Source organism: Aspergillus brunneoviolaceus (assembly GCF_003184695.1).
Source record: "Aspergillus brunneoviolaceus CBS 621.78 unplaced genomic scaffold BO95scaffold_12, whole genome shotgun sequence".
Taxonomy (NCBI): domain Eukaryota; kingdom Fungi; phylum Ascomycota; class Eurotiomycetes; order Eurotiales; family Aspergillaceae; genus Aspergillus; species Aspergillus brunneoviolaceus.
The window spans coordinates 115,280-136,068 of NW_020290742.1; the positions used below are offsets into that span (position 1 = coordinate 115,280).

Consider the following 20,789-nt stretch of genomic DNA (forward strand, 5'->3'; position numbering starts at 1 on the left):
AGCAATTCACCCTTTGAACAAGGCAAACCTCCCCTCAATATTATGAACTCGACTATTTCGAATCACAGAGCAAACACCGACCCCATAATCCTGGTATACTCACGCCTGGACACCAGTGTTTAGGCCCAATTATCATCACAATCTGGTCTACCGTGAAACAGCTTCACAGCAGACATGAATTAGGACACCAACATGAGATAGATTATACTCAAAGACTGAAATCTATAAAGAGAAACCAATGTCACGTCGTAGTCAAGAATCTACACCCATTCAGAGATTAAATCGAGCAAGAGTCGAGCCTATAGCCTCCAATCTCATTTCTTACTTGATACCCCACAACAGAGCCGCAAGAATGAGCTACATGATGAAAGCCCTTGTTCTACACATACTGCTGGCCGGGGCAATTATGAGCCAAGCTGTTCTCGGCCAGCCCGCTCGTCGACCTCCATTCCCGTGGCACGATGCCTGTCGAGGCTCTTCCCGAACAACCGGACTACATTTCCGACGAGCTTGACAAGCGCGGCAAGACAGCCCCAAAACTGGCGACGGCGGATTTCCCCAGCAAGAGCTACACCTGCCCCAAGACCGACGCGTATACGGAGACCACCTACACCTCCGGGCAGCTGACGAAGGCATACATTGACGCTGCCAAGTATGCCAACGAGGGTAAACAGCTTGGAAAGAGTACGGAGCTACGACCATTACCCCTCCCTCCCCCTTGAATTCTCAGAGAAAGGTTTGAACGCCCGAGCTAACGACGTTGTGCAGACAAGTACCCCCACAACTTCGCCAACCACGACAAGCTACCTTTCGAGTGCGGCGCCGGCAAGCAGGAGTTCGCTCTGGACCGCGAGAATCCCGCACGGGTCTACAGCGGCGGTGATGTCAAGAAATTGCCCGATCGGTTGATCTTCGAGTATACTGGCACAGGCAAGACTGCGAGAGCGCGTTTCTGTGGCGTGATCCGCCACTATGAGGATGGCTTTTGTCAATTGCTCTGCTCGTTAAGATCAAATCCGAATTCATGGTGTGAGTGTGAACTGCTCTGAGATGAATGAGAAGAGTGTATGTATTGCTTGGATGAGACTCGAGGCTTTCATAAGATCGTGTACCGGTCTCAGCGCACTGAAGAATGGCACGTTGCGTGAGGGTATTGGTGGGCAATTACAATGCAAGTAGCCCGGGGGTTGTTGAACAGTTTCCAATGTTAGATGAACTGCCATATCATGCCACTGCTGTCGAGCGAGGGATACCAGGCCCAAAATGCCAAGGAGTAAATTCCAGCTCGACTAACTTTGTTCGGCATGTGATTTGTAAGCTCATACGGAATTGATGAACGAATTTGGTGACGTGGCTCTATTTCCCGCCTATATCTACATTTAAGTATCACTGTCTATCTCAGACATTGATATACTATTCTCGCCAAAAACCCCTCTTCCCTTATCTATCTTATCAGTCCCCCCAAGTTCCCCTCCCCTCCCCGCATCAACCGGATCAACGGCTATCACCATGAGCTCAAACGCGGAGTCAACCCGGGACGTGCTCCGGGTGGAGCCCATCACGGACCCAGCCGACTTCGACCGCTTGTTCCAAATCACCGCCCTCGCCTTCGGCCACCAGGTCAACGACGGCGTCTGGTGCGCCATGAACCCCGGCTGGGACACGCCGGAGGGCCAAAAGAGCGGCAGCGCCCGCTTCGCAGCCCGCTGGTCGTCCACCACAACCGACCGACACGGCCGTCCCAACACCATCTTTCTCAAGGCCGTTGTCCCACGCCCAGAAGGTAGCGCCGCAGGCGACGAGAAAATTGCCGGCGTGGCGATCTGGGTCCAAGCGTCCCAGGTGGCCGGATACGGGGACGCTCCTGTTGTCGACATCGGTGAGACGATGGACCTGGAAGCCTTGATCCCCGGAAACCCGGCCGAGCAACAGTATCTGCGCCAGGTGGTGTTCGGGCTGCAGCGCCGTCGCATCGAGTACGTCCGCGAGATTGCGGGCACGGACTCCCCCGCGGTGCTGGTGCTGGATCTATGTGCTGTGGACCCTGCGTTCCAGCGGCGGGGGGTCGCGACGAAGTTGGTGGAGTGGGGGCTCCGCGAGGCGCGGGAGCGCGGTGGGCTGGAGGCTGTGCTGGAGGCATCGAGCATGGGGCGGCATGTTTACCGCAAGCTGGGGTTCGAGCAGGATGGCGGAGAGTTTGTGTATGAGGTGGATGAGGAGTTTCGGGATCGCGAGCGGCCGTCGAATGTGTTTATGCGGACGGGTAGACCGGGGCAGTGAGGGATTTAGACCTCAGTGCTAGAGATAAGTTTGTTCGTGGCCGTAGGATGCTCCTTAACCGCCTTGTGAATAGCATGTGTTGTGTACATACAATGTATCTCCACTATCACACAATGGAAAATTCAACTGGGAGCAGCTGGGCATAAAATCTCATCAAAGTCTACTACAGGCGCCGGCAGCATGACCCTGAGCTCGCTCTCCGTCTCCAGCGCACCCTAAGTTAGATGACATACGTTGCTCCGACGTTTTCCCGCTCGGTGGCGCGTTCAATCTCTTCCCCTTCTCGTCTGTGCTGTCTTAATCATACCATTGTATACCATACCATTGTATCGCGAGTTAAAGCAATCTATCGTCGCCGTGACCTGTACAGAGTAAAGTGTGATTACCTCTGTGTATATATGATATGTTCTTCGCCGGCGGCGGTTCGACTTCCTGTTTCAGATGTCGCCGCTTTTATGCAGAGATAGTACGGTCGGTTCAGAAAGACCTTCAAATTCAATGGTCCAATAACACATCTTGGAGGGGTATCATTGAGACGTCTTTTTTCAAAGGCGCATAGATACGTAATCTTCATCCTTCTTAAGTACATTGGGGCTTTAGAATGGTTTGATAAGCAGGTATCAATCGCCCAAGAGTCCACCCTCACAAAAAAGCATCGACCAATCAAAACCACTTCTAAATCATGTCTCAAGCAAGTTACAGAAAGCTCAGCGGCTGCGTATCTGGCTCCAACTTCACAAGGGAAGGTGAGCTGCGTAGCAGACTGCTAAGCGTCTCGGCCTTGGAATTCTGTTTAGTTCAAGGATTTGGTAGGTACTCTGTCTTGATATAAATAACAAGGATCTTCTTAAATCGCCTCGCGATAAACTTGATAGCACGATAAATCTTATTCTTACGGATCCCAACCAGGTGGCACTGCTTCAAGTCCTTACAAAACAACTTGAGTACTTGGTCAATACTGGGTCTACAGAGCTTCAAAGCTTTTGCAATGGCCCGAAAGAGCACCACCTTGTACCAGAGCAGGAAATTAAGAACCTTCTAATTAATCTACTAATAGACAAGGGGAACAGTTAGTGTCATTTTCTTAGACAATATAACAATATCTAACTTGATTTCGATTACACAGACATAAATTGAGAATATGGAAAGCTTGCATGACAGCAGCCAGGCAGGCTTAGCATCGAGCAACTATGTTGTTGCACCCCAGAGCCAGTTCCCACAGGCAGCTGACCCCGACTTCAGAGTTTTCGAAGCCAATGATGGCTTAAGTATCATGTAAGCATAGGCCTGACTGTCTCCTTTCTGAACTAATTTCTTCTAGCGGGTTTGAATTTGAGAACATCAACATCATTAAAGTGGCGAAAGCCCAGGCACAGCAACAATCGCCAAGGTTAAACATTTGCTGCATTTGTTCTAAAACTGCGTCAGTGCTTTTAACCCCACAGTTGCTATTCCTTGGATTATGCCGTTTTCGGCTCCAAATGTTGCTCGCTAGGACTCTGAACTTTGTTATGTAGTACAGAATGCAGCTTACCACTGACAGATGTCGATCAAAGGCGTTTTAGCCACCCAAGGATCATCATCTGTGCTGAATTCCAGCCACAGGCCCTCATCTATGGTTCGCACCGCCTCCTGCCAGATTTCTTTGTTTCCCGAAGCTATCTGGTTCCTGCAAAGTTCAACCCGGAATCAGTACCGTGGAACCTTCAGTCAAAAGCATACGACCGGTCATCTGGACCCCGTCGAGGCTGGTCTGGATTCATGTCTCCAGATGATCGCCAGAACAGCTATCCCGTAGATATTCAGGGAGTATAGACCCATAAAAGGCCTGTTCATCCGCAGGAATCGCCCAGCAAACTTGATGTGTTGACGTCCCTCAAGATCTCAACAGCAATGCCATTCGGACACTTCTTCAGGCATGCAGATGAACCAGCCGCGCACCAGGGCTGGGGCCCTCTAATTACAGACTCCAAACAACCTACCCCTCTGTTCACCCGGCTCCTAGATGCAATATTCATCTACTTCACCAACACCCCACCAGTCGACTCCAGGGGTTTTGATCCCGTCAAATATGCTTCTGTCTTCACAGCCCTCTTCTACTCCGACAACAACAACCTCAGTCGCCGTTACTACATGTTTGCCTCAGAGAATCACATGCCCGCCCCTGAGCAATTTGCGTATCAAGCCTTGACAATATTTTACCGCACCCATGACATACAACACGTAATGAATGGCCAAACCCCAGTAATGACCAGAGACGGATTTCATCTGGTAATGTTGAGAGATACGTTGGGGGATCCCGAGATACAGTACCAAAGATTCAATGCGTTTCTGGCCGCCCACGGAGGTGATTTGGTGGATTCCATGACTGGTCGGCGGTTTCCGTCAGTGCCCATTCCTAGGGATTCAATGCCCAGGGAGAGGGATTCGGAGACGTGGTCGAGAGAGGCGGAGATGACGAGGGATTTCAACGAGGAGTTGGGCATATATCTGGAAGAACTGAATAGGATGGGAGCTTGGAGGCATGATATGACGATGGCTAGTATGTCGCCTGGGGTCTGGGTGAGTGGATATCTGCGATAGCTACCTGCCTGTATTCTTACTGCAATATGCCTGTGAGATATGTTTATTCGAACATTACCTAGCAAGAAATTAATGAAATTCTATTATGAAGCAAACAGGAATGCCATACATCAAGTCGGTAATATAACGATGCCCAAAGTGCTTTGGTCCTGGACATTGTTCACAGATCGGTTGAAGCTGTATTCGTACATAGCGGCGGTAAGAGCCAATCGACGGTACGAAAATGTACTGGAGCGAGGGCTCAGCCTCCATGCCGATGGCCCTTGATAGATCTTACAGGAGCAATGGTACCATGGACTGCTTGAATGCTACTATCGTGCTCCGTCATCGTTCGCCACAATTGAATTATAAGTACGGAGATATCGCAGATTGTGAACCAACTCTACACGTATGAGCAAGCAAGAAGGGCGTAGGACATGGAGAGAACTGGAGGTATTCACCGATAGAATATGCAATATGACAGGACGTAGTAATCACTTTTGCAACGCAGACCTTTCATTCCAACCGAGCAAAGGAACAGCAATTGTGCTGACCCTCGCCATGAAACTTTTGATTCTGCCCGAGAGTCACCAAGGAATTTAGCGTATTAAAATACTTCACCGGGGCCGTAAACGAGTCCATTATCTTCTGCGTCTGGAGCTGATCCCACAATCTTGACATTCCCACATCCAACCAGAGCAAAGGGAGCCCAATTGCGAGGAGAGGTAAAGTCCACTTTCCCTTGCGTTATCATCGCCCGTAATTGGTTCAAATGAAACTTTAGTTTGCCATAATCACCGTCCGGCCTGGCACTTATGTCCTTGGTGGCTCGCCATAGGTTCTCCAGTTCATCAACTAGTGCAAGTGCGTTTCGTTCGTCCAGCCGGTAAAAAGCTCGGACGGCCTGGTGCCAGGCGTTTGCCACATATATCTCAGCGCCTGGAGGGGCATTTCTGTGTCTTGATAGTATCTTGTAAAATAGATGCATCAAGAGCATGGCTAGTTCGTCGCAGACTCTCCATAAGCCCCCAAGAAATGCCCGGGCCCCGGATTGAAGTACAGCATGTGCGAACCCCACAAGGTCGTCACCGGCGTTGATCTCGCCTTTGCCGCTGAGGCAGCAGCTGAATACCACCAGCGAGGCGCTGCAATCCTTTGTGGCCATGTCGAGGACACGAAACGTGTCGCCGAGGATTGTGGATTCCCAGGGAGAGGAGTAATTTTCTGTACCATGAGCTGCTATATGGATGAGCTCAGCTGCTTTCATGGCTTGCGGGAACTGGTCGCTCGTGACCGGTTCTACGCCAAAGGCACTGCAGACTGAGACCACTTCAGGACCAACATAAACTATCGGGTTGGCTTTATCACAGTCTGCTACCGCGCAAATCGTGGTCCCCGGCTGGGATTTGGCTGCCTTTTCAGAAATCCGTTGCAGAACAGCCAAACTCGGTACCTGGTAGAACGGTTTTGTTAGGACCAGGGGCTCGCCGTCTAGCATCAATGCACCCAGAGGAAAGACGTTCAGATATGAAGTAGGCACAAAAATGACAGTATTGCTGCCACGAATATGTTCAGCAAAAGGTTCAATCAGCTGGGTAGATATCCTAGCCGCGATATCATCAAGACCCTCCTTCAGATTGGCCGCCTCAGGGGGCGTTGGGTCCTTTTGGAAGGCTAATATCTTTCCAAGATAGCCAACAACTAATCTGCGTAATGCGAATGTTCCGAGGTCAGACTGGTGCACGGATTGGATGCCTGACGATGAGATGCACAGGGCAATTGTGCCACTCATACAAATGCCAACTTCTATGACGATCGCGTTCGCAGGAATTGAGCGAAGAAGTCCATCCACATCTGGGACGAACATGGTGTTTTTGAAGATCTGTGCTATGGTCTCGTCCCTCCCTTTAAGAGCCTCTCCAACCGGATCGAATGTATCTGCGGATATTCCGAGCTTCTCTGCAACATCCCGTGCCCTCGTCAAAAGGTTCTGCTCATCCCCAGGCCTAGACTGTGAATGGATTAATGTTGACAGCAGGCGATTTCGGTATAACTCTTCCATCGACGCTTGAAGGCTCTCCACACCCGCAAAATCATGTGCCTGTAGTATATCGAGTAACGTTCTTGCCCGGCCGCGCTCAAGGAAGATGAGCGCCTGATCTAGCCAAGAGGATGTCGGCAGGCGGTACTCATCTGGATGTTTTGCATCAGTCCGCCTCGAGAGGGCGACTGATGTTCGAGCCAGCCCGCAGAATAACTCTGCAGTGTGCTGCGTCGAGTAAGCTTTGCGCCGGTCGTCGGGGTTTGGAATCATAGATCTCAGATTCTCGACCTGGTGTAGACCGTCTAGATAATTCTCAATCGCTTTGTCGAGCTTCGAAGCCCGCTCATAAAAAGCACCGATGAAGGTGAGCAGTTGCCAGGTGTCTGGCTTTGGCTGTGTCCTTGCTTTATAGAAAAAGTCGGGGAGCACGGTGGCGATATTCCGCAGTATCCTAGGTCCCTTATCCCAAGCCTGGGCCATGAAGCACATGGATATGTCCTGCTCGGCAGTATCCCTACGAACTTTAATCGCGTGTTCCCGAACATCACTGGTGACTCCTTTACGATCGCAGACCAGACGAATGTCCTCTACCCCGCCTCTAACGAACCAGTCCGAAAGATAATGTGGAAGAGCCTGTCTCATTTCATCCACCCGATCAAGTTGTGCTAGGGCCGGGATCATGTAGTCGAGCACCTCCCTTATTTTGAGAGTGCTCTCCGAGTCGCAGGTCGAGACAAAAGCTTCGAGTTGGGCATCGGCGGCGTCCATGTCCCCCAATCCGATCGCCTTGAAGGAACCCCCAATGGCTTGGGCGTAACCCGCATTGAACCTTTTTCGCGCCTCAAACGTTTGGCAGAAGTACATCATCTCGGTTTCCATTGACCCAAGTTCTGGGTCATTAAGATGCTGCTTCGCCTCGTCACTCAAAGGCGCAAGGTCAATGAAATCAGAACTCCCCTGTGGCTCATTTGGCTGAAGGCCCCGGCGTACTTCCTCCCACTGCGAACGTAGATTCTCATCGCCAGTCATCGAACAGACGGATTGGACCAACCTGTCGAACTCGAGGAGGAGCGAATTCCTTGAGTTACGGAGGTTGTGAAGGTCGACTTTGTGGGACACACTGTCGTCGAGGTATGCGAATGCGCGGTGTATAACTCCAGAGGGCTTTATGCTCTCTGTGACCTTTGCTTGCGCGCGCGTCCAGTTATGTGTTTGCCTGAACAGTGTAATAAATGCCTCCGCTGTAAAAAGGGAACCTAGAGGACTCTCCAATGCCTCGTGGTAGACAGCGGCACATTCACAACAAGCAGTAGCCACCCTAGTGTTCTTGTGCTGCACGAACTGGAAGTGAGCAAATCGGAGTATCAATGTCCCAAGGAAGTGGGAGAGTTTGGAGCTTTGCGCTTCGCGCAACTCGATCCCTAGGTGTCTTGCTATCTCCACAGCGGATTCAGTCTGTCCACGGCTACAGTTAAGTAAAGCGAGATGACAGGTAACCAGCTGTTGATTAAAAGTGTCGTTGGCGAAAAGGCTGAGTGCTGTTGTGAAATTTTCCTCAGCTTGTTTGAACTGGGCGCAGTCAGGTCCCGCCTTAGATCGGATTCCTGCTGCATGATTCACGCACCCCCTGCGCAGGTAGACAGCGGCTTGACCTCTTGGGGCACACGAAGCCTCCATATAAAGAAGAGCTTCATCATAGCGCCTATGAGCCTGCTCGTTATCCTCCAATCGAAACGTTGACTCTAATGAGTCCCATGCCATATTTTCCCACCCATTGTCGCGCAACTCACACATCAAATTAAACGCTACAGGACTCGTGTATGAGGGTGATAGTATGCGATCGCCTTCATTTATTTTGCAAAGGCCCAGCCCCGCATAGTCCAGAGCATTTTCATATTCGGCTTGGAGGTGGGAAAACCCCTGTTGACCACTTGAGGCTCCCTTCGCCCATTCAATATCGTTGGACATTCTCTGCAAGAGATTCTGGAACGTTGAATTCCCTGCATGACTCATGTCGCTTGCCAGGGTACTGGACAAATATGGAACTGGGAAATTCAGGAAACTCAGGTTCCGTTCCTGGCCTTGTGGTAGAGACTCCGCGGTAACATGTGGTGTGAAATCACGGTGTTCAAGGTAGGAAAAGTACAAAGTATCCAGGAAAGACCATACGTCCAGAATCACGACCTGTTCTAGTCTCTCGACCACGGTTGTACATTCGGCAACACATATGGCTCGTCCAGCCTCTCTGGCCTGTACGTGCAGAGTCACCAATTCAGAATCGTCCTTCCACAACCTTGCGTAGGGATCCCCAGGGATCATCGCAAACGCAATAGCTGTTGGTCGATGCTCCAGCATGGCAGCGTAAAATTCGTACAATTGCCCACGGAGTACCCAAATCCGCTCTAGCCCTCGATGTTGCAAGCCTCGAAGGGTATGTATATATTCATAAGCCCTCCTGAAGTCTCCTGAAAGCGTGTAGTAAATGGCTCGGAGAAGGGTCGTTCTCGCTCTCGCAGTTGTTGAACTTGGTCCTGCGATAATCTCTTGCTCAAGAGCCGCGATATGACGGTCCGCGTCCTCATAGTTACCACGAAACTCGTCCGGAAGTATGGATCCCCCGAACACCTCGCAGATCTCGATAAAGTCCATTGCCACTAGCAGTACCCTTCGACAGGCGAGAGTGGATGTATTGTAAGAAGACGCTTGGAAAAACCAAGGGTTGTATGATTTTATGTACTAGTGCAAGATGATATTTTCTCCAGTCGTGGGCGCGTGGTTCGATTCGTATAGAAGTTGGACAGCGGTCCTTTACAGCCTCCTAACAGTGCACATTCCCGTACAGCGCCCCTCGTTGATCTTACTTATCGGGTCTGGTTCATTGACAGGCTGCTATCCCCGTGGCTCAACCCGAGGATGCGCAGGATCACAAGGTCTATGACAATTGTTCTAGATCCCCAACGGACTGTGAAGACACCTTCTGATTGCACAGTCACTGTTCTAGGTCGCCAGTGCCGTGTCCGATGACCAGCACGAACCATAGACGCTCTGACAGGTTCGGGGCCGCTTTCAGTTCTGACGGATGGCGGTTTCGATTGCATCATCATTTCTCAGGCATGCTAACCCGCGCAGTCAGAGGTCGAGTGTCCCTTAATAACATCTCGTATTCTCAGACAGTATGCGTGCTCTGCATTTTCCTAAGTATGCTAGACGCACACCGTCTTATCACGTAACCTGCGCGAGCTTCTTCGACGTCACTGAATGGAGTCTTGTGCTACTGTGTTATCGACGAAGCCGGGCTAGCAAACCACCAACCCCGAATCTCCTCTGAATCTTGGCTCGACCCAGACTCATTGACATCTTGGAACATGCGGGAATGGTTGTGGCTGTGAGATGAATACGGAGGGGTACCGCCCATCAGGTTTCCATGGAATCAACACGACAGGCACATAAAAGCCGAATCTAGCCGCGCTGCCGACCTTGACCCAAGGATGACGCCGATCGTCGGACACTATAATTCTTCTCCCGCTAAGCCACACTATATCTCTGGGGCCCACATAAGAAGAGAGAAGAACATCACAGCTCAAGGGCACCGGGAGGTAACTTGGAGTAACGAACAACAGCTGGTCAACCAACATGCCCCGGTGCAACGACCAACACTATTTTCTCTACGGGACCGGGAAGAAGCCAGCGCAACTACGCCTTGGCCACCTGTGTTTTGGGCACTATTCCAAAGCGACCGATGATTCCCTGTGGTATTCGCCCGGTGAGGATCTTCAGTAAGAGCAACTGCCTCCCTTGTCTGGCGTTGGGCTTACTTGTGAAATCATAGGGCTGATGAACTTGAGAAATCCGCACATGTCTTCAAGATTGAGAACCAACTGTTCGGAACGGACCCGTCGGTGAAGATATCGGCTGAAATCAACGCGTTGGATCTTGCCTCGCTGGGATCCTCCTTCTCCAAGTCCAACTCTATGTTCATATACGCAAAAACAGGGCGCAAGATTGAGCTACAGGAGTACGTAAACTCTCCCAACCACCCAAATGGCATATTCCCCTGACTTGTGGCCCAGCCCTCGAGAGTTCCTTACAGAGAGGGTCTTGACAAGGGAGTCGTGCAAGAAAACCCTCGAGAGGTGGTTGGTTGTAGCCAACCCCAGCCTCAGGACACAGATCACAAGCCCGAAAATCTGGTACTTGACAGGGGTGTACGAATTAGCGGATACCGTGTCGTTCAGCCAAAGCAGAAGAGCCTTTGCTGCCCGCGGTGGCATCTCCGCCGACTTACTCGAAGCGTTGGGTGTGCCTGTAGGTGCCAATGCCGAAGCGGAAAGAATCAGAAGCGAGTTTCAACGGGAACAAATCAAGGAGCCACTTGTGTGGGCTGCAAGATATCTACGACTGGATGCCAAGTACCTACATGTCAACAACGATAAACCTGTGCCCGAGAACCTGGTGTCCCTCGGGCGCCACCCACTACGTTCCACGGGCAAAGTTCGCGACCCCGAACCTATGGCTAATTACGCCGAGCTTTCGCTCATTGAACCTGGACCGGACTCGGTCTCTGAGTACCCGGGGCTGGAGTCCGATGAGTACTGGAATGGCATAAAGAAGGAGCAGCAATTGTGGGAAATTAGGGAGTCGACCGAAGAGATCTAGGCGGTATTGACCGTGCTTGCGCCCGTCATGATTGTGATTTGACCCATTGAGGTCCTAGCCTTATGCACTCGATTCATAAGATCAGGATATGAATCAAGCGCGAATAGCTTAAATCTGTGGACTCTGGAGGGATATCGTGTCTTGACTGCTCGAGAACATTCAACTCCGTGCAATCCCTTATGCACCACCAACAATCTGCCGCTCATAAAGTGCGATACTCAGTTGTCCAACACCCTTGCTGAGCAGGGAACCTGCATCAAAGCAGTCCTTAAGCACGCTTAGTGGACTTGCGCATAACCTTGAGGCCGGAGCTTGTATTGGAGGCTCTAGCATGCTCCAAGAAGCAGCTAGGTACTTAGAAACATGCCTCCACAAAATAGGCTTTAAAAGAAGGATTCTTTGAAATAGTACCAAATAGCTCCATTTCCCTGATCCGGAGAAGTATGCGAACTAATGGAAACTTCTCAGAAGAAGTCCATGTCCATAAATTGCTCTACAACATCCGCGGTTTGATTACTCACCCTATTCCCAAGCGGTTGAATGGTTATCTGCACTCAGAGCTTGGTATCTTAAGTCAAAAATGATGATAATGACTTTGGTGTGCTATTTCATGACTAGACTTAACCTCTCTAGCTCTGCAACCGAAATGTGATTGACAGCTCAGTAAGACACCCCAATCCTCTGCCAAGAAGAATTTGGCAAAGGGTGGAAATATTGATTGGTTACTTTTGACGAATGACAGAGAGCTTCATAAACCCTGATAAGAAAGTGTGTTATCAACCCTGGCCTGCGAAATCAATTGGCCCATTCTGGGTTCCCTGCTGAGAGTTATACCTGACGCCGGCGACCTTGAGCCCATCGCGATCGAGAAGAGTGATAGTGTCACCGTCCTGAGAGAGCCGGCAGTGCGGAATAGAAAAGTTATTGGTAGCTCTCGCGTTTAAAGCGGAATCCCTAGAAAGAACCTGTTGTGCCCATTCCGAATTGCGAATTCTCCAACGTGCAAGCGACACCCTGCGGTTTGTGAGATTCGCCAGGGTAACAAATTGCGGCCCTTCAGTGGTTTTCACAAGGGCCCGGCGGATAGCCACTGAATTCTCGACAAGGTCGTCAAGCAGGAGGCCCTTCCACTTCACTCGTGAAATGGAATGGCCATCAACCTCACTGGTATGCACGGCCTGCGATGCAAAGGCAAGGAAAATACCGACCCATTGATTGGACCGAGGGAAATGGATGATGAGGGCCCCGTCCTGGAACACGCCATCGTCACCTGAGTACCTTGGAATGTTGCCCTGGTTCATGTGAACATTGTGTATTCCATCTTGCGTGTTAAATTGCTCGCCAAAGATATAGACAGTAGCCCCCTCGGCCATTGCTTGCTGTATCCTAGGCTCCAGGACATCAATAATGTCGTTGTTTGGACCATTAATGTCGTGCTCGAGAATCCGACCGGTGTCCACGTCAAAGAGATTGCTGCGGATATAGTCAAGTCGTAGACCGTTCGGTTCTGGCTCTTGATCATCCAAGCGGTGGAAGCCGGTCGTCTTGAGACGCGATAGACGACCAACGAGCGGGTGGCCGCTCATATCCTCATTTACCCAATAGGCAAGTCGCGACTCGTCTGGGTCTCCGGACTTGATGTTTATGGCGGCGTGATAGTCAGGACCTGAGTCATCGCGAAAGTAGAGAGTTAGATGAGGTGTTCTGGTCCCACGGCGTTCAACATCGTAACGTCTGGGTTCAGCCTTCCAAACGCCGTAATTGTCCAGCGGCATGTTGCTTGTGAGCTGCCAACGATGATATAGGTCAGAGAATTCTCGCACACCGCAGTTAATGAGGACTTCCAGGGTTCATTGAATTTGATGCGGTGCTTATATACCCCGTGGATGGGTGGTGAGATGAGAGGAGTCTGGACCTTTGGATAACGTCACCACCTGGAGTGCTTTATGCTTCCTACCCTGGTTGGCTTCGCGCCACGCAAATGCGAACCGCAACTTAACTCATCCAATGAAATATGAAATATATTCGTGTGAAGAGTTACTTTTCTTTATGGTAACTCACTCCCCTCTATAGCACACTAACACCGGGCCCCCATGCCTGTGCCCGTTGATGGGGAGCTACTGCAGATGACGACGCCGCAAGTGCTTTTTGAACTGTTGATTGTTCCCCTCGTCAAGATTCACATTCCTCGGTCCGTATTCGCTTATGGCGTTAATATCTCTGATTTCATCCATGACCAATACATCTCTTCAGCATACGATGACAGCTTGGGAACGAGATCTATTAACTTAAATTACCGTACTATGTGCGTGTACTGGCGCTAAGGCTTTCGACAGGCCCTTCCACATACTACCAAGAACCATCAGCAAGGTACGAGAATACCCCATGCCTTCTAGAGGGGCCTTAGACGGATTTTATCCCAAGATTGTACGGAAACAAGTCATTAAGTGCACCAGGAACTGTTCTGAGGAGTCTAGGTTACCTTGAGCGGAGCTGGAATCGGCTTGACGCCGAAATCGAGACTGAGAACCTGCCGAAGGGGACGGACGGAATAAGGAAGTGGTACAGACTTCGGCCGAGTGCAGTGGATATATGGACTTGACAGCGGGAGCTCATAAGTAGGTCTCGCACAGGGCTTCGTTGTCGTGAGGCTCCGGATGAGCTCTGAATGGAAGGATCGAACCTGGTACGTTCAGTATGATCAGTGATCGACCTACTCGTGTCATGCTGGCCCTCGCTCTTGAAGCCGACCATGGAAACGACAGGCTAAATCCAACTCCACAGATCTCGTCCATGGATACAGTCACCACCACCTGCCAGACCTAGATGGGACAAAGACCTCTGACGAAGTCATCATCCTCATTCTCGGTGCGATTGTCTTTCTGAAACTTGCATTGGGATTGGCCTTCCAGCTACGATTTTTATCACCACCCCCGCAATCAATCAACCAAGCCACCCCGCTAAGACGCGCCTCCTCCGTAGTTGTGTGATAAACCGGTATGGTTCCTCCGACGGAAACAGCTGGCGTGGCAAGAAGAAGAGTACGAGGCCCCTGAAGACGTTGGTGATGACTGTGGCCAGACTCACCAGATGGCAGAGTTCGACGTCAAGGCCGCCGCTGCTACTGCAGCCCAGCGATGGAGAAGTGATCGCCCACCAACAACACAACTTCAAAGTGCACATGCAAGAGCTTCTGAGTACCGTAAATATTTCGTCAATCTTCGTAGAACGAGTCGGTTACCCGGAAGACAGAGGCATGATTCTTCATGCCAGTGGCTGCTTTCACGGGGGTCTCAGGGCAAAACAGCTCTCCCAGGGCCTCGAACGACAGAAGTCCCGTCTTGGGGAGTCCTCGGGCTTCCGAGATTTCCTCTGCGAAGAGGGATTCCAGGTGACTGATTAGTTTCCCAAGTCCAGGAAATGCAAGAGGGAGGGGATCACTACTGGGACGGAAAGCCAGAAAGTGTGTCGACCGTTTGTCGTCGCCAGTATTGGAATAATTCAACCGATTGAGAGGCCAGTCCCGAGTTGTCTTCAAGAGCATATGATAGACAACGGAGACGGCCTAGGATATGGAAGAACCAATAGGCCGTTACATTTCAAGTACTAGGACTGCCCAAGTACGGGCCGATAACCGCACCAACTACAACACTTCCCGTACTCTCAGAAAGTTTGGGGAATTCATATTCCCGTTTGCTGTCCTGCATCATTCCATTGTTGCGAAACCAGGGCCGGAATGAAGGCCGTGGCCACGAAAGAGGCTGAAGAACTTGAGCTGCTAGTTACGACGGTTATGGGCACAATTTTGGGACCCGAGCACCCTGATAGATTGGCCAACGTGGCGGCACTTGCATCTATCTACAACGGCCAGGGGCGGAAAAATAAAGCTGAAGAACTGGAGGCGCATGTCATGGTGATGCGAAGGAAGACGCTGGGACCTAACCACCCCGATGTGCTAACCAGCATGGCCAATCTGGAGTCAGCATTATGGGCTCAAGGAAGATGGAAGGAAGGTGAAAAGCTAGACGTTCAAGTGATAAGGTGGAAGCAAGGAAGATTATTTTGGGATCGGAGCATCCTGACGACCCTAATCAGCATGTGGAATCTGGCACATACATGGGAAGCCCAAGATCGGAAGGTCGACAATAAACGATGGTTTTTTGGTCTCATCGGCGGTCATTCTTTGACAACATCCGAGTGAAACCTCAAAGAACAGAAAAACCGCCGAGTCAGTTGAAAAGATCTCGACGCAACAATTTTTTTCTCACCGGCTTAACTATCGCTATCGACACTACTGTGTAGTCTAGTGCTGCAGGTCAACAGGTCTTAGTAGACACGTTTGGTAATCGGACACGATTCAATGCGAGACCCTAATCGAGTCACGGTCTCACTAGGGCCCATTGAACCCGGGCTAGCCCGAGTTGAGGGGCGACCCGCGGAGAATGACAGCCAAGCGCGGGCCCACGTGCCTGAATGGCGCAATCTGTTTCGCTAGCTCAAGATTGCGATCTATGAAGCTGCCAATTTGTCCGTCTCCGACCAAAAGGCTGAAGGAGGTTTCCCGGTGCAGGCAGATCCACGACACATTAATTCTCTCCCTTGAGAACGAGACATCGGAGAACAGTTCCACTTCCCTCACCCGTGGGCTCCATCTTTAGCCGAAACTCGAATCTTAGTGAAGTGGACACATCAGCTCCGGCCAGACCAGTCGAGGCTAGCGCGCGCCCCGGTGTCAGATAACGCGTCTGGCTAGGAATCACTTGCCATCTCGGCTGCAAGAGCGGGGACCACTTTGAGTCAGTTGTTGGCTGTCAATGCCCACGCCAGGCCAGCTTGGGCAGGTGGTCCAATGATCAGCACGAGCGCAAAGAGGGGGCGGATCACATCCGGGATTTTACCGACAGGAGGCGGCGCTCGTCTGAACCGGACTCGATGCGAGACTAGGGACGAGGCGTGCGTTAAGAAGACGCCGTCGTCCTCACGAGGAGATCGACCAGATCTCACTTCTTTTTCTGCGAAACATAACTGCTGCTGCTGTACCTCGCGACCGCCAGCCATGGACAACGCACTCTCTTTCCTGTACGCCGCTGCGATGCATGATGTCACGGCCCTTGAGCGCGAGTACGCAAAGGATGAGAGTGTTCTCTCCGCACGCAACCCCGAAGGGCGAACCGCCCTCCACCTCGCCGCGCTCCACGCCCACCCGGAAATCCTCCGCCTGCTGCTCAGCTACGGCATGTGCGCCGCCACTACCGACGCCCACGGCCAGTCTGCCTTGCACATCGCCGCACAAGGCTCTTCCACAGAGGCTGTCGAAGTCCTCCTCAAGGACGGCTCAGGCTGCACAACACGTGACAATGACGGCAAGACTGCCCTCGCCTACGCATACCAGAACCCGTGCAAGGACGTCCTCGCCCGATTCATCGGCTACGCGCCGAGCTGTGGCGTAGGCTGTTCGCTCACCCCGGCGATAGTCCTCGGCTCTCGCCGTGGATCAGGCACTCAAACGAGCGATGCCGCCTCTGTCCCCTGTGCGCGTCCAGCGCCAGGCCCTCCAAAATGCTCAGGCTCCTGCAGCACAGTCAAATGCAAATAGCTCAGTCAGGATCAGGGTCAGCCCACCAACCTTGCCACTCGGTTTCTCAGCGATGCGCTGAACGCCAACTACACTTAGAGTCGCATATCGATCACGATTCGCTTACATCCTCCGCCACCACCACCACGCCGTCTCTCGAATCTCAATCACCAGCCCCATCTCAGCAGCCAATCCGCGACAGCGCCCAAGCACGTGCTTCAGTCCAGAGCCTTATGATCCTTCGAGTTCGACAGCAAAGACACCTGACCCTGACGCAGCAACAACAAGACAGAGCGCTCAAGAGGAGATCATCCCTTGTCCCCCCAGCGCAGGCGCAATCGCAATCGCATGGCGGCCGGGAGGCTGTCGAGCTCACTTAGCTCCCTCGCTGCAATCTTCAACAGGAAGGCGCGACCGGGCAGACGCCCGCGTTCGCCCAGCCTCCCAATGCGCCATGATCATACTACTAGTCCAGCTAACTCCGGTTGACGGAGTAGTAGTAGCCTCACAGCCCTAGGGTGAGGAAGCACCCACGTCGCCTTCTTGCCAACACTGCTCCAGCCTTCCGCGGCCGCATCAGCTCTATGCGGTGGCTCTCGCCTTCGGGCCGACCGGGACAGCCGGCCATACTATCAAGTACTACCCTACCTAGTACAGCGGCCACGGACTTATGTGTAATGAGGGTACGTTAGCATCGTGATAGAGGCGAATTGAGCCCAACCCCACTCAAGGATGATTGAGTCTTCACTCATGCCCTAATCATTGTTGGGGAATTTGATGACCCTTTAGTTGCTTATTTCGTTGGTGTCAATTTACTAGTATCTAGCACGCACCCCGTGTGTGCCAAAAGTCCATTTCCGCTGACGGCTGCATAGACCGAACTCGGAAACAGGGAGCAGATTCCATGTACTGGCTGTAGTGCCGGGTAGTATCACGTCACAGGGTGGCTGGACCCTCCAAAATACATCGAAATCAACAATGAAGAAACAGGGGTTACTTTCGATATGTTTCTCGTATAGCTAGCTGCCTTTGTATTATTCCATTGTCCTTGCGAAACGTTGGCCTTATTACCTGGCCCCTAAATCAGACGCTTCTTGTGGGTATGGCCTTTTAGACAGCCTCTTGCCCACCAAGCGCAACCCCAGGCGTTCATTGGCTCAGGCATCGTTGCATGGCACAGGCCAAGTGAGCGCGCCCGTGGCTGGACCGGCTTACCCGCAGACTCTAACCAGATGCATCAGTGCACGGGCGGCGGTCGGGATCTCATTCGCGATAGATCTCGGCTCTATCCCGATGGAACCAAGATTCTTGATCTGTCGTTGGTTCCCTGGATATGATGCGGCAAGGAGAACGGGAAACCAAATCGCTCGAACTTGATGATCGGGGCTTGAGAAAATGACTAAGTCTACGCGTAGAGCGGGGAGAAACTAAGCGGGACTGGGGTTTGACGTCACAAATATCGATCCAAAGGGAACAACACGACCTGACAACAGATGCATAAACCCAGGGGCTGTAGGTCAGTTGACTAAACTGCTGTCACATTGCTACAGCAGATATGATGTCCTAGAGCCGCTGCTCAGCTTGGCAGTGCGACGTTACCGATGTCTGGTGTGTGACAGGTAATCACAAGGCATCGATGTCGATGACGGTGTAGTGCCACGAAAGTCGTCCGCTGCTCACGAGCCAGTATCATCGGACGCGCTCGGATCAACTACATCGAGGCCAGTGAGATGTGTGAGGCATAGAAAAGAACATTACATGAATACACTCAATATTGGCAAGGGAACACTGGTCATATGCGAGACCCGCATCCCAGCCCTCGGAAGACATCCACTCCGCTCAGCTGCTAGGTATCGAAATTACCGCCCCGTCTCTTCAGCAATGCAGCAGAGCGACAGTGGGAAACATTTTAGATAAAGGTTCTTACGCTATCCATTAAAAATCCCAGCTCACGTACCGTACCTTCATTAGTCGTTCATTTTGTAATGGCATAAGGGCTCTGAGTGGGACGCATATATGGATTCGCGAGAATGAAATCTTCATGGAGAGGACGATACACCGACATGGGATCTATTCCTCCGGTTGCAAGAAATGCGTCCTCAACATCTGATCAATGAAGCGCCAAATCTCCGCCGAGTCATGGGTATTGAGCGACGCAGACATGTAGTACGTATTGCGACGCCCCTGCAAGGCGTTCAACTCCCGATAGAAGCCCCCGCGAATCGCATCCGCCGAGACGGTCAACAAGAACGGAACATGATCGGAGTAAGCCACAAACTCCGGCGCCTGGACCGGAATACCCCCATGCCTCAATTGCAACACGCTCTGCGTCATATGCCTTTTGACCTCCTCCTCGCTCATATGATCCACGCTCCCGTACAGGATGGAGGTCAGGTTGGGACACTGGGTCGGTCTCATGACATAGACCGCTGGCTGCGGCGGTAGATGGTACGGGGTATCTGTTGCACGATTCAGAATCAGAGAGCCCACGGGGAGTCCGGGGACATGGGCAAGAGAGGTGTAGTAGTTGGTGTTGTGGAACTGGCCGAAGAGGTCCCGCTCGGTCGGATCGAGGTCGATCGCGGCCAGATTCTCGAGCTTGGGCTGGATGGCGACGATCAGCTTCTTGGCCTGGATTGTCTGCTCCCCGGTGGGAGTGCGCGTTTGCAGATGGATCCAGTCGTCCTCCCCTCCCTCTCCCCCGTCGTCACGGTTTGTGGCGGTAACAGTGCTGCTGAGTAGTGCGTCGCCCCCCAGCTCTCGCTGCGCTGCGCCGTAGAGTTCACTGTTGTTGTGGCTGGCGGGCTGGAGAAACCCTCCGATCGCGTCTCGAAGCACACCCAGGCTGAAGTACTTCATCATGTAGAGGGTGAGCTGCTGCAGCAGGTCTCCGACGCCTTGGTTAAATAGCGCAATAATGTCCACTGCCCCGTCCAGCCTGTATTTCCTGATGAACTCGCCAAAGGGGAGCAGGAGGTCTTCCGGGACGGGGTCGGGAAGGTTAAACCCGGTGTTGAGATAAGGATATTTCAGTAACTGCGCCGCATACGCCGCCATCGCGGGGATCGTGGTTCCATCTGAGAGGGGCACGGAGGCCCCGGTTCGCATATCGACACGGCGCATCACGCCTTGCCCCAGAACGGAGACCTTGACCACCGGGACGTGGACATAAGCAAAGTAGTCGCGGACCCAGGGCTTATCTTCGAAGTATAGCACTCCGTAGTCGGCGGCAATGCCCGTCGTCGGCTCGGTGTACGTGTTGACGTGCCCCCCAAGATGATCCTCCTTCTCGATGACGACGACGCTATAGTTCATCTGGCGTAGACGGATTGCGGCGTATGTTCCGGCTGAGCCACCGCCGATGATGACTACATCTCGGATGATGCTCTGTTGCGATACGGGCCAAGACGAATTGGACCTTGTCCATGCATCAGGGCGTGCATGAGTGGCTTGTAGGCATGATGCGGCTTGGAGGATTAGAAGCGACCAGGAGAATTGCAAAGCCCGCATTGTTTTAGGTAAAGCGCACCGATGGGCTTGCTACACAATTGAAAAGAGTCGTCCACGGTAGTGGAGTTGGAAGCACATATAACATGATCAGGGCGAGAGATGCCCCTGTGCGACCAACCACGGCCGATTACTGATCCAGCGCCATGTGATGCGGATTAGACG

At 52.0% G+C, this 20,789-nt stretch overlaps 9 protein-coding genes across 9 annotated transcripts; 6 read left to right on the plus strand and 3 right to left on the minus strand.

The window, feature by feature from the left end:
• Positions 1 to 506: 506 nt before the first annotated feature.
• On the plus strand, positions 507 to 983 carry BO95DRAFT_322603 (uncharacterized protein; the record flags this gene model as incomplete). Its single annotated transcript, XM_025581821.1, has 2 exons — positions 507 to 684; positions 769 to 983. Coding segments are annotated over 2 exons (393 nt in total), but the record flags the coding sequence as incomplete, so codon positions are not given.
• A 403-nt stretch (positions 984 to 1,386) lies between these two features.
• Positions 1,387 to 2,411, plus strand: BO95DRAFT_439924 (GNAT family N-acetyltransferase). The gene has a single exon (XM_025585836.1). The coding sequence runs from the start codon at positions 1,510 to 1,512 to the stop codon at positions 2,278 to 2,280; it is 771 nt and encodes a 256-aa protein (XP_025445312.1). The 5' UTR covers positions 1,387 to 1,509; the 3' UTR covers positions 2,281 to 2,411.
• A 1,762-nt stretch (positions 2,412 to 4,173) lies between these two features.
• On the plus strand, positions 4,174 to 4,863 carry BO95DRAFT_429018 (uncharacterized protein; the record flags this gene model as incomplete). The annotated part of the gene is made up of 1 exon (XM_025584873.1): positions 4,174 to 4,863. The coding sequence occupies one exon, from the start codon at positions 4,174 to 4,176 to the stop codon at positions 4,861 to 4,863; it is 690 nt and encodes a 229-aa protein (XP_025445313.1).
• Positions 4,864 to 5,174: 311 nt separating this feature from the next.
• Positions 5,175 to 9,535, minus strand: BO95DRAFT_489095 (CHAT domain-containing protein; the record flags this gene model as incomplete). Its single annotated transcript, XM_025590549.1, has 2 exons — positions 5,175 to 5,243; positions 5,459 to 9,535. The coding sequence occupies 2 exons, from the start codon at positions 9,533 to 9,535 to the stop codon at positions 5,175 to 5,177; spliced, it is 4,146 nt and encodes a 1,381-aa protein (XP_025445314.1).
• Positions 9,536 to 10,519: 984 nt separating this feature from the next.
• BO95DRAFT_489099 (uncharacterized protein) lies at positions 10,520 to 11,542 on the plus strand (the record flags this gene model as incomplete). Its single annotated transcript, XM_025590550.1, has 3 exons — positions 10,520 to 10,662; positions 10,716 to 10,901; positions 10,957 to 11,542. The coding sequence occupies 3 exons, from the start codon at positions 10,520 to 10,522 to the stop codon at positions 11,540 to 11,542; spliced, it is 915 nt and encodes a 304-aa protein (XP_025445315.1).
• A 776-nt stretch (positions 11,543 to 12,318) lies between these two features.
• Positions 12,319 to 13,340, minus strand: BO95DRAFT_489101 (uncharacterized protein; the record flags this gene model as incomplete). Its single annotated transcript, XM_025590551.1, has 1 exon — positions 12,319 to 13,340. The coding sequence occupies exon 1, from the start codon at positions 13,315 to 13,317 to the stop codon at positions 12,319 to 12,321; it is 999 nt and encodes a 332-aa protein (XP_025445316.1). The 5' UTR covers positions 13,318 to 13,340.
• Positions 13,341 to 15,197: 1,857 nt separating this feature from the next.
• On the plus strand, positions 15,198 to 15,849 carry BO95DRAFT_479813 (uncharacterized protein). The gene has a single exon (XM_025590127.1). The coding sequence runs from the start codon at positions 15,279 to 15,281 to the stop codon at positions 15,741 to 15,743; it is 465 nt and encodes a 154-aa protein (XP_025445317.1). The 5' UTR covers positions 15,198 to 15,278; the 3' UTR covers positions 15,744 to 15,849.
• A 749-nt stretch (positions 15,850 to 16,598) lies between these two features.
• On the plus strand, positions 16,599 to 17,021 carry BO95DRAFT_322703 (cortactin-binding protein; the record flags this gene model as incomplete). The annotated part of the gene is made up of 1 exon (XM_025581823.1): positions 16,599 to 17,021. A coding segment is annotated over one exon (423 nt), but the record flags the coding sequence as incomplete, so codon positions are not given.
• A 2,166-nt stretch (positions 17,022 to 19,187) lies between these two features.
• BO95DRAFT_489103 (amine oxidase, flavin-containing superfamily) lies at positions 19,188 to 20,627 on the minus strand (the record flags this gene model as incomplete). Its single annotated transcript, XM_025590552.1, has 1 exon — positions 19,188 to 20,627. One exon carries the CDS (start codon positions 20,625 to 20,627, stop codon positions 19,188 to 19,190), a length of 1,440 nt encoding a protein of 479 aa, XP_025445319.1.
• Positions 20,628 to 20,789: the final 162 nt, after the last annotated feature.